Genomic DNA, 12439 nt, shown 5'->3' on the forward strand with positions numbered 1-12439 from the left:
GGAACCAACAATACCTGCAGATGACCAACTATATTCTAATCATTCTGCAAAGAGAATATTATGGATGGACCCCTTGCACTTGAACCCAGAGGATCAATCAAATCTCCACTATTATATTCACAAGCTCTATGACCCTCCACACGTGGCAAGCGGTAGTCAATCCTATCCAAACAAAATATTTGATTTATGAGCATCCTTTTGATGTCTTCCAGGGTGGCAAAGACATTATACTACTCCACTTGCTTGTCCTTCAGGACTAGACCCAACAAAGTTTTCATTTTCCAGTGTAAAGCTACTAAATTCAAGTATTTTTTCTTCCTGCCCCTGGAGTGCCCAGGGTCAGGAATCCATGTTGAAATTTCCTCCAGGATTTCTAAGTCAGAATGGGATTATTTCTCAACCCTTGCTTGAGTTTCTAATTTACAAATTTCTTTCCTTGTCTTAGGTGGAACAACATTGAAGTAGGTGGAAGATGAATCATGGGTGAAGAGTCTCGCCCCTCTCTGCACCTGTGAAGAACTATTGCCTCCCCCCCTTCTGCAATGAATTCTTTGTTTTGGAGGCATAGCTGGGCCTCGGGGGGCACACCTAGAACACACAATGTAGACTCCTCTACCTACAAAGAAGCAAGAGAAAAAACCAGATGCACCCACTGTAGGACCAAGATTCCAACCATCTAAATCATCCCCATAGCTCAAAATATAGGCTTCAAACTCATCAGAGGTAATTGTGAAGACAACAAAGGTCGCATTTCCCTCAACAAAATACCCACTCCGTGATACCATGAAACAACAAGAGATTTAGGTAAAACATAGAAGCCCAATGGCTTGAGATGGGATGACATACACGATAACTAATCTCCAAGTTCCCAAATAACCAATTTGTGAAATGCACAGTATGACACCCCAAATTTTTAATCGAGACAACAAAATATTCAAACAAAAGCAAAACTAGGAGACCCTAAATATGACTTTTCATGCAGACTATTGCTACCCCCCATCCCCTTTCTACAAAAATACACTGGAATTAAAAGCACAGACATACTAACGCTAACAAATCAGACCAATATAAGAAGCTATTGAAAAGAAATAATAATTGGATAATAAAGGAAATTGACTTGAACTTTCACGCTGTGAAGAGTAGATGACGACCTCACTAGAGCACCAAGAGATCGAGAAATCAATGACCATGGACAAACCCTCTCGCCATGAAAAACTCCATCGCCTTGTCCATTTCCCATGTAGACCAACAAATTCATAACCCACAACCTCAATTACAAACTCACACTAGGACCCAAAGTATCCCACTATCATGACTAGAGAATAAAACATGCCATGGGAGGTCGAGGACCAGCCCTTGCCTCTACTCAAACCACCACAAACACATTCCAAATCCTTCAGGAGATAAGAAATGAATAGTAGTTGCCAACTATAAGATTGCATGCAAATGCATGCAAGGGTAGATTGCGCCCCACCTAACTTAAATGAGGACCAACCCTTGCCACTACTCAAACCACCACAAACACATTCCAAATCCTTCAGGAGACAGGAAATGAATAGTAGTTGCCAACTATAATATTGCATGCAAATGCATGCAAGGGTAGGTTGCGCCCCACCTAAATTAAATGCACATCAAGGCTTGGGGGTGGTGGGCACTGGCTCCAAGGTTCCCACTCCATCCTCATTAGCACCCTCATCGGGGGTCAATGCTAAATAAAATTAAAGTTAATTATTTAATGTGATTTTTTCAGCATGTGCCATAGATTGGTCTAGTTCCTTAATGTTATTTGTAAGAGATCATTTGCTAGTTAGTTCATTTCATGTGTTAATGGAGGTCTCTTTCTTCTTTTTATTTTAAATCTTCATCTAATTAAATTTATCTAGTTACTTAATATTATTTGTAAGAGATTATTTACTAGTATACTCACTTCATCTGTTAATGAAGTTCCCTTTCTACTTTTTCTTTTTAGGCTTGATCTAGCCAACTGATTAAGTAAATAAATTTAGCTTTTCAAACCCCATTTGTAATGTATTTTTTGTATTTTTTTTTAATGTAGTGAATTTCCTTATCTACTTTGTACAACTCATGCATCATCTTCATCTTTTGATTCTTGTAGTAGCGGGATTAGTTCCTTAATTATATTTTAATTTCCTTCTTGGAATAAGGGAGCGAATGTTGTAGCGGTAGTCCCCGCCGGGGTGCTAGAAGCATGAACAACGCCTGGATATATTGATGACCTGGAAAGGACCGAGACTACACAGAAAACAATACAATCAAATAAGAAATTGAATAGCATCAGAACGACGTCCTCAACCAAGGAAACTGTTCCAAGTTCATTCTGTTCAGTTCCAAGCCCTCATGAAGAAATCTGATATAGTCTTTAGTCAAATATTAGGGAAAAAACTCACTAAATACTACATCTGATAGTAAAGAGAAACCTCGTCATACACATTCGTATGGATCCAACACGAATATCAGATATCATTAAATTTCGCCATTCCAATTACTTTCTTAATGTTGAAAATATTCAACATGCTCGGAATTTAACCAGGATCTTCCCAGTGGGCTACTCTACCTCTGAGCTACATGCCTCACATGCCTTCCATGATGAGGGAGGAGTTAAGAGTGTAGATTCATATCACAACACCCCCGGTCAAACCAGATCTTGGGAAAAATACAAGAAACATACCCCTAGAAAACACAACATATCAAATGACTGTTCCAGAACGCTCCTTGACCCAAATCCCAACGTTTAAATCAGAGAAACTTGTTGCTAAAGCTGCAAAAAGGTAAAATGTCAATAAGGGGTTGTGGGAGTCTGACAAACTCGATCTCATCTCCTTCTTCATATGAAGTATCGGAGATAACATTAGAGTCCATGGGGTTTCGAAATCCTACTCTTAGAGTCCACGGAACTTCCAAATCCTCTGAGATACATGGAACCATGGCCCATTAGTCCCTGCCGGGGTGCTAGAAGCATGAACAGTGCCTGGATATATTGATGACCTGGAAAGGAAACAATAAAGTGAATAGCATCAGAACGAGGCCCTCAACAAAGGAAACTATTCCAAGTTCGTTCTTTTCAGTTCCAAGGACATAACCAAGAATAGTTAATTGAAAAAAGGAAATGTATTCTTGATTTGTGGTAGTTTATATTTATGTTGTGAGGTTTTGTTGCTTATAGAGCAAGGAGAGATCTATGACTCGGGAGGTTACGTCTTAGCTCATGTATATTACGAGCTGAGTTCGGTGAGGTGAGCAGGATACAGTGGGCTTAACTATTGCTTTATATTGTAGGCATGGGACGTGAATTGGGCTTCTGTAGGATTGGGAATTCGATCTTTGATGGACTTTTCCATCTTTTGTATGATTGTGGAAAGTCCACAGTGGTCAAAGTGATCAACAAATCTTAAGCTTGCATACAATGAGTCATCTATTGATTGGTATAACCGTTGGCACAATTACAGTATGCAACAAAGGTTATTGTCAAATTATAACTACATTTACTGAAAAAGCCATTCCCCGGACTCGAGCAGATCAAAAGCTGTAGTTTTCTTTACAGACAATGGAAATGCCAAATAACAACTTGTTTCAAGATTAGGGTCTCAAGTATGCCTTTAGTTTGATCCTCACCAAGGTATTTGTTATGGTGAAGTTTTCATTTATTTTTTTGAGCACAGTTTGAGATTTTCACATAAGAAAATGGGGAAGAAGACATGATAGGGAGATCAAGCCGCAGAGTTCAGATGGAGCTGTGAAGAAATCAGAATGTGGTTGCTGAAATATCAATGGTATGTTATGTGTGACCATAATAACAACGTCACATTAATCTTCAAAACTACACCAACGACAACAATAAGATGACTAAATATGACTAAAGTGTTAAAATCAAACTGAATTTTCAAAATTTTGAGCCCAATTCAACAGAATTTGGTAACTCTGGTTTATCTTCATCCTGGATAGCTGATTTATGGATACAAGAGAATGGAGACAGAACATTAGTGGAAAACAAGATGCGGGTAGCCCACAGGAAAGGACTATTTCTTTGTTATTTAATGAAAATTATAACATTGAAATCAAACCAAATTTTCAAAATTTTCAAACCCATTTCAATAGAATTTGGTAACTATGTTTACCTTCATCATGGATGGTTGGCTTATGGATACTAGAGAATGGAGATAAAACATCACTGGAAAGCAAGGTGGATAACAGATTGGATATATATTATTATAAAAGTGAGCATTGATGAATGAAATTTTGTTAATATATATATCTATATCTATATATATAGATATATATATATATATACATAAAGTGAGTCTGGAATTTTATTCAAAGTGTTCATTTTTAGTAGATTTTTAAAATTAGAACTGGAACATCATCAGAACCAAATGATGACTTAATGATTGAGAGGAGGAGACCTAAAGATGCATAAATAAAATGAACGAGAAAGAAAGCTTCCAAAAAAGTAAAAAAACTAGAATTAATTATTAATATTAATAGGATGGTCCTCAAACTACTCCTCTTTACAATTGAAGAAGGATGTCAAAAACTACAAATCTTTGCAAATTCCATGCTGGTTGTAAATTGCTTCAATAATGCTCAGCGATGTCAATTGCTTAATGAAGTTCACATGCTGAAATCTATGTTTGACACAGTCTCTGCTTGCCACATCTATCTATAGGATTCGTAACACAGGGGCTGATCACTTCCTATCCAAAGCTGGAGCGCGTATGGACATGGGTTTCTGGCAAATTTCTCAAAAATTAGAGGATGACATCTCTCTTTTCCAGCTCCTATCTTTTCTGGCAGCTCATCCCCCCATCAGCAATAATGCATCTACAACATTTTGTTTTTTCTTTGGACAAATGAGCACTCACGGTTTTCTTTAATCATGAAATATATTACAGACAAACGCTTTATAAAGTTAGGCTTTCTGGCAAATTTCTCAAAAATTAGAGGATGACATCTCTCTTTTCCAGCTCCTATCTTTTCTGGCAGCTCATCCCCCATCAGCAATAATGCATCTACAACATTTCTTTCATTTCTTTGGACAAATGAGCACTCACGGTTTTCTTTAATCATGAAATATATTACAGACAAACGCTTTATAAAGTTAGGCTTTAACCTTCAATCTCCCCCTCCCTTCCATAGTTCTTCTTACTAAGCCTTCCACGAATATATATTCCCTTGCTTAGCACAGACGTAGCCCTCACTTACTGCTTTACAAATGCCAAGAGCAAGCAAGTAGTAGGCCGCAGTAAAAGTTGGGGTTTGCAAAGCCAAAATCAAACCTAGTGCTGCAGTAAAAGTTGGGATTTGCAAAGCCAAAATCAAACCTTTTTCAAAGGACAAAGGATAAGGTCAATCATGACCAAAAATCTATAAGAAAACAACCTGAAACGAAACAAAATTAATATGACCACATTAACGGAAAATGTATAGGAAAATAACCTAAATGTAGCAGTCTAAGAAGATCCAGAATGAAAACTCTTCAATACAGCTGAACTTAATTAACTTAATTCAGCCAGGAAAGAATGAGGCTCTAGGTTAAAATCAAGCAACTTTATTTGGCATTTTTTTGCGAAGAACCTAGTGAGGGAGCCTTGATCCTTACTATAGAAGCAGCCAGACCAAAATCAGTAGGTAGTATTGCAACAATAAGTGTTGTACATGAAGGCAAAATCTACCCAATAAGGGGAGATGGACTTGTTTGTGAAATATCAAGTGTTGTACATGAAGACCAAATCTACCCAATAAGGGGAGATGGAGTTGTTTGTGAATTATAGAAAAGAGAGAATTTCCCCAATTTAAACATTGATGGGTATTGTTAGCCCTCTGTCAGCTGGGGTACGTAGACTTTTTTCACCAAAGGTCTTTCTCTCGCAATCTATTTAAGGCTATCCTCCATTCCTACATCGTATTGCAATAAGGTCGTCTGATCTTCTTAAAATCCTGCAAAGGGCATTTCCCAGCAAGTCCAGGGATTCTTGGTTTGTCCGGGATGCCAAGGAGAATTCCAGACTACCCATATTCATATGCCGAGTGTAATCACCCTTGAATCTAATGATGAATAGGGGGTCACGGATCAATTGTCATTCACTCAGCCAGGCACAACTAACACCTCAATGACAAATAGCTACATAATTCAAGCTATAAAATCAAAATTCATAATATGCCATTAACATTTTTGAGCAAATACCAAGAAGCTTATATATTCAAAACATTGCATCACTAATGAAATTAGTACTTAACAGAAGTGAAATGCATATACATTTGAAGGATTACTGCAAAAATGGTGCGAAAACAATGCAGAGAAATCCTAAACAATGTTAAACCGCAAGATTGTCTAAGCCCAAGAAATTCTTTGATTCCAAAAAAGTCACAACCATACCTATCAAATAAAGATGGACCTCAAAAGCTGTCAAATTAGACTAGACTTCAAAAGCTCTAGTAGTTCACTGCTCTGAAACTATAATGTATAGAGGTAAAGACAAACTGTAACGTATCAAGCTAAAGATAGAGCTTTTAAAAAAAAGGCCTCTAACAATGACAATAAAAAGAAACTGGAAGACACATGTAACACATGCAAAAAAAAATGTATAATACAAAAATATATTTCAACACGTAAAACCCTGTGGGCCCACAATTTTACCACCTGCCTGCCTCTCATATTTCTTGCATACCCAAGGTCTCTACTTCCATCTCTCTTGCATGTCCAACGTGTCTACTTCCTAGCTAACCAACTCATTAAGAAAAACCTCAGATGCAGCTAACCCTGGAGAAGTATCTTAGATTCAAAAGGCCCTTGATTTAGCAAGGAAAGATAGGAAAAAATCTGCCTATTGTTGCACTCTCAACAATACGGATCGAACTCCCACAGAATGAGATAAAGAGGGCCTGTCAGACATGGAATGATAGAGTGAGATAAAGAGGGCCTATCAGACATGGAATGAGATAAAGAGGGCCTGTCAGACATGGCTTCGTCATGTTTGTTTACCTATTCATTTTGAGAGAAACATTCCAAGGTGTAGCAACCAAAAATGGCTCTGGGTTTCAAGCCCAGGCTTGGCTTCCTTTCAGCCCCAGAATTGCCTTCGCAGAGCTCAGGGTAACCTGCCTTTCTAGAACCTGCTTTTCTTGGAAGATCAAGAACAAACAAGAGGGACTGGGTTTCAAGCCCAAGCTTGGCTTCCTTTCAAGCCTAGAATCACCTTCACAGAGTTCAGGGTTTTGCCTCAGGTAATACCTGGCCTTCTTTTTGAGTGAGGTTAGTTCCTGAGTTGTGGATACATCTTCTTTCTGCCTTATGAACCATGCCCTAAATGCTATGATTTATGCAAAACATGCATGCGAAGATCCAGCTTCGAAGCCAAAATGGGTACATATTGTAAGCAGCATAGGGTAAGGACTGATTTGATCCTCAATGGCTACTGGTTGGTTAACCGGTCAAGCATGCTTTGCCTTTGTCAAACTTATCTTCCAGTTGCTTGCCAAGAATGTAGCCCTGGCAGTATGTCTAATAGTAGAGTAGGTCATCTAATAGTAGGTTTATTCTTCCTCTTACTAGTAGGTCTTCTAGTAGGATGTTTGTTTACCTATTCTTCTCATTTGGGCATCGTAACAAATCAGGCCCAGAATCGAGCCCAGGGTTTTGTGTCTGACTCTCTTCGTACCTTGGCTGGGCTGCTGTAGCTTGGTCATCTAAAGATCATAGGCTTGACTTATCTACAGGAAGCCTTCAGGAGACAGTTGATTCAATGCATTCCTAATGAGAAGAAGAATTTTCCAATGGAGAAGAGCATTGCAATTAGAAATTAACAAGAAGGGGGGTTTTGGTTCAAAAAAGCATAACTATGGCAAATATATCTATGTGAGTGGGATTTCTTTGTTTCATCTTTCCCAATCTATTTATTTATTAAAGTGATCATAGGAATTCTCCCCCTACGAAATCGATATTGTGAGGTAATCAGTTGTTTGAGCCGCACCCCTTTTCTCTTTAATAAGCAAGCTTGTTGTGGATGAATAGCTGTTGTTGACGTCTAAACAGTTTCAATAATTCCTTTCCAATCTCGGGCGGGGACTAAACAACAGGAAAATACCATTGCTAGCACTACCATGGGGAACAGATACCTTTGTAGCTACGATTGATATGAAACTATCTGAATAGGGAAATAGGGGTTTGCCCACTTATGTAAAACCATTGCAATATATCAACCTTTACGGTTCCAGAAATGGTAAAGTTGTGTAGAAAACAAGAGGTAAGTGAGCAGAAATTACCAGAATAGAGATACCCTCCACAAACCCCTTCCATTTTGCATGCTAGACCTTACGTGGAATTTGATCTCCAGCTGAAACCCATCCCCACCAGCAAGCAGTCCACTTTCCTTCGCAAACCCTGAAACTGAAATTCCTCAAACCCTGAAACTGAAATTCCTCCACCCTCCTTCACAAACTCCTCCCTGACTGAAACTCCTCCTCTCCTCCTTGACACCTGAAACTAAAACTCTCCTGAAACTCTCTGCTTTGCTCCTGAAACTCTCTCCTTTGCAGGACACCAGTAACCAGTAGGTCTTACAACACGTCTCTTAGTCTCAGTGACAGAGGAAGGATGCCACTTGGATATATGTGGGCAAACATGGAGGACTGCGGACAACTGTCAGACATCTGGCATCACATCAACAACAATACAAGGGAAACAAATTTTGAACTCTACCTACTGAACTTTGGATATAATAAAATGTTTCTATATAATATCTTGAATAATGAAACTTTGGATATCTTACGTGAACCCTTGCACATTTTACCTTTGAAAAATGGAACTTTGGATATATTACTGAACTCTTGTATATTTTATTTGGAACTTTGGTTATTCTATTTTGCCTAGAAAATAAATAGATCGAAAACTGTGAAATTAGCAATAAGAGGTACAATACAAAAGCTTGGTTAACTTGTGATGACATGAAATAGCCAACAAAAAAGTTTGGTTAAAATTTGGTAAGAGGTTTGTTCAAGGAAAAATAATATGAATTTAACGATTGATCGATCACCATAGTCCCATGTTGGAGGTAGGGACTAATAATACCATTTACTAAAATTTGGGTATATTTATCTTTAAATACATGGATAGTTAGTTATATTTATCTTTAGATATATGGATAGTTATTTGATAATGAGTTGGTGTCTAATCCTTCTCCTATGTGAGTTGACATTCAAATGCATTTTTCCTTAAGAGAATCATACCAATGTTCTCCTGAGTTGACATTCAAATGCATTTTTCCCTAAGAGAATCATGCCAATGTCATTGGGTATAATTTTTCCCATGCACGTGTTCAAAGAACCTATGATGGAACGTTATATGTTCAAATACAAAGATTATATGCAAATATGATTGTAGTCTATTAACCTCATTTATCCAAGAGACTTTTACTCAATTAAGTGAACAGTCAAGAGGTGGTCATCTAAGTAGACATTAAAGAGATGATAGTCTAGTAACTTTTTTTTAAGATATAATGTACTTTTAAATTTTTCTTTTAATTAAAATTTATGGGATGATATAATTTTTCGTAATATTATTATTTTTGGTTTTTGAAATAGGTTTTGAATATGTAAATAGATTTATACTTATAAAAAGAATTGTACATATTTAATTTATAGTTTTGACCATTTTAATCTGTTATTTTAATATTTTTAATTAGATACGAGTCAAAATTTATATTTTTATATATATAAAATTAAGAATGCATTGTTTTTAATAATTATAGTGAATTAGTTATTTATTGGAGTAATTTGGACACGAATCAAACTTGTTACTATAACACCAAGAGTATATCTAACAATGTATAAGTCAGATATATCAATAGCTTATGCGTAACAAGGGTAGAGATATCTTTACCTCATTAAAGTGGGATGTATTAAGGAGCAACTTATTATTGGAGCCTTATCACAACATATTGGAGTCTTATACAACTTGAGTGGGCTTAAAGGTTAAGAGCATGTGTTTCTTCCTAAGAGTTCGTAGGTTCAAAACCAGAGGGGGGTAGAGCATGTATGCTTTCGTACATTTTTTTTTAACCACATGATGAATCAATAACTGCCAGTCCTAATCTATGGGAGACCCAGGATCAATCCTCGTAGCTGCCTCTATAACATTAGGAGTACATCCAACCACCTGCAAGTCGGGTATACTAAGATCCTATGATTTTACCAAGAGCAGACTCACGTGCCACCAAGACAGGATTGGGGAATCCGCCCCTTTAGCTTCCACCACAGTAGGTCAATGAACTCAATGAGATTTGAACTTCGGTCTCCGAGGCTTCGCCCAAGTGACTTACTGCTAAACCACAAATCACTGTACGTATGCTTTCGTACACTTAGCAGTCAAATCGTTGCACCAAGGTAGGTCCCATGTCCCACAAACAAGGGGGTCTCATACACCAATGTCTCTTGTCCCACAAACAAGGGGGTCTCATGGTGGGTCCCTTGTCCCATAAACAAGGGGGTTTCATACACCAATGTCCCTTGTCCCACAAACAAGGGGGTCTCATACACCAATGTCCCTTGCCCCACAAACAACGAGGTCTCATACACCAATTTGGTGTCTAGTTTGACCGTGACCTTAAAATTAGATAATAATAATTAAAGTGAGATATCTTATCAAGATATATTAAACATGTCCATTGAAATTGAAAAAACTTATTATTATGATACCAAGGCTATATTCAACAACATATAAGTAATAAATGGATAAATCAAATATATCAATAATTTATACTTCACAAAAACAAAAATATATTCACCTATTAAAATCAACAACATATAAGTAATAAATGGATAAATCAAATATATCAATAATTTATACTTCACAAAAACAAAAATATATTCACCTATTAAAATGAGATAAGATATATTAAAAAACAACTTATTATTAAAATCTTATCACAATATTTAGGAATAGCCTAGCCTAATATTGATAGTTATTTTATCGCAATCTATTAAATATTACCCTTGAAATTTAACCTAAAACTAGACCATGCTCCCAACTACTCATCCAAGAACGGTAATTGAAAAATGTCTGCGCTATCAGCAACTTATTGTTAAAGCAATTAAAAACTAAAGAATTTGAAAGCAAGCAGAGTAGTCCGAACTTCTAAACGGCCGAGGAATGACTGTCGTCACCCTCTCACGTTTCGGACGCCGGTGAGGGGCAGATGACCTAAATTTCGTTCGCCCCTCCGCTCACACATTCTGAGTCCTCCCACCGAACCATGATTTCGGTGGTGCTTATTTTAAGCGTGCCCAACGGCCTTAAATTCCTCCTCTCTAGACCACCAAATTTCCCTTTTAATTACAGACTCTGCCTACCCATTCACGAGATGGCCTGTTAATAATCAAGCTACCAGCAGCTCCTCCATTTGGCAACCAGTCTGACACACTCCTAATAAGGGTGGCGGCCAGAAGGACTAGTGGCCCAGTGCATTCCTTCAATGACAAACTCCAGTAGTAACAGCAGCAACGCCATGCATTCAATACTGCACGAGTCGCCAGTTCCGTACCTGTTCGTGGGAATGGCTTCCATGCTGGTTTTAGTCGCCTTTTCTTCTATTATTCTCCTCTGCTCTTTCTGGAATATATCCCGTCGCGCCCACATGAGTGTTGACAGCGTCACTTCCAGCGATATTAGCGAAGATTCAAGTGGGAAAAATATCGGTGGATGCACAATTCATGAGGAGAAAATTATTGTGATTATGCCTGGGGATGAAAGGCCATCATTTCTGGCCAAGGCAACGCCTGCGCCGTACTACGACAATATTATTTTGCCTGCAGCTTCTCCACCAAAGAATGAAGGTGGTACAAAATGATATTTTCAGTGATATTTTAAATTATGGTTAAGTTTTTTTTTTTTTTTTAATTTGATGAGATTATATTTTTATTATGTTTAATGTATCGCTTCGATTTAGGCAGGGAACTGAATCAGTGCTTTCACATGAAAGAGTGGTTTAACAAAGCACTTTATTGTAATCTATCAAGAATTTTATCACAATTTATCAAGGCCGCTGTAAACTTGTTACTTTTAAGTTTTATTCAAGTTTCTTGCACATGAGTGCATGGTTGAACGGCGCTTATTCGCCCCCGCCAGGTTTCTATCACTATCGTGAGCTGCTCTGCAGCCATTTGTATGATCCCAGTGATATATGTTCTATGATGTATGATTGATGTGATGTTTATCAGTCTGGATACTTGTAATATATTGTACATATAACCTAATAATTGCTTCTTAAGGGACTAGCCGCCCCATTTTAAAAAAAAATTATTTAAGTTTCTTATTAGATACCCTTAGATTATTGTTTTTTTTTTTTTTAATCTGGGCAAACCCATTCCCCAACCAATTTCCTATTTTGATTTTGATATTTCCTATTTTGATTTTGATAAGCCACAC

At 37.5% G+C, this 12439-nt stretch overlaps 1 protein-coding gene across 1 annotated transcript; it reads left to right on the forward strand.

The window, feature by feature from the left end:
• The first annotated feature begins 11486 nt into the window (after positions 1-11486).
• Positions 11487-11861, forward strand: LOC149145365 (protein GLUTAMINE DUMPER 5-like). Its single transcript, XM_089452424.1, has one exon. It carries the CDS (start codon positions 11487-11489, stop codon positions 11859-11861), a length of 375 nt encoding a protein of 124 aa, XP_089308550.1.
• Positions 11862-12439: the final 578 nt, after the last annotated feature.

Source organism: Pinus tabuliformis, chromosome X (assembly GCF_031772625.1).
Source record: "Pinus tabuliformis cultivar Carrire ecotype Pingquan chromosome X, CPIR1, whole genome shotgun sequence".
Taxonomy (NCBI): Eukaryota; Viridiplantae; Streptophyta; class Pinopsida; order Pinales; family Pinaceae; genus Pinus; species Pinus tabuliformis.

Bases quoted from the DNA above. Each gene is read 5' to 3' on its own strand.
- LOC149145365 (XM_089452424.1), top strand. From the start codon at position 11,487: ATGACAAACTCCAGTAGTAACAGCAGCAACGCCATGCATTCAATACTG.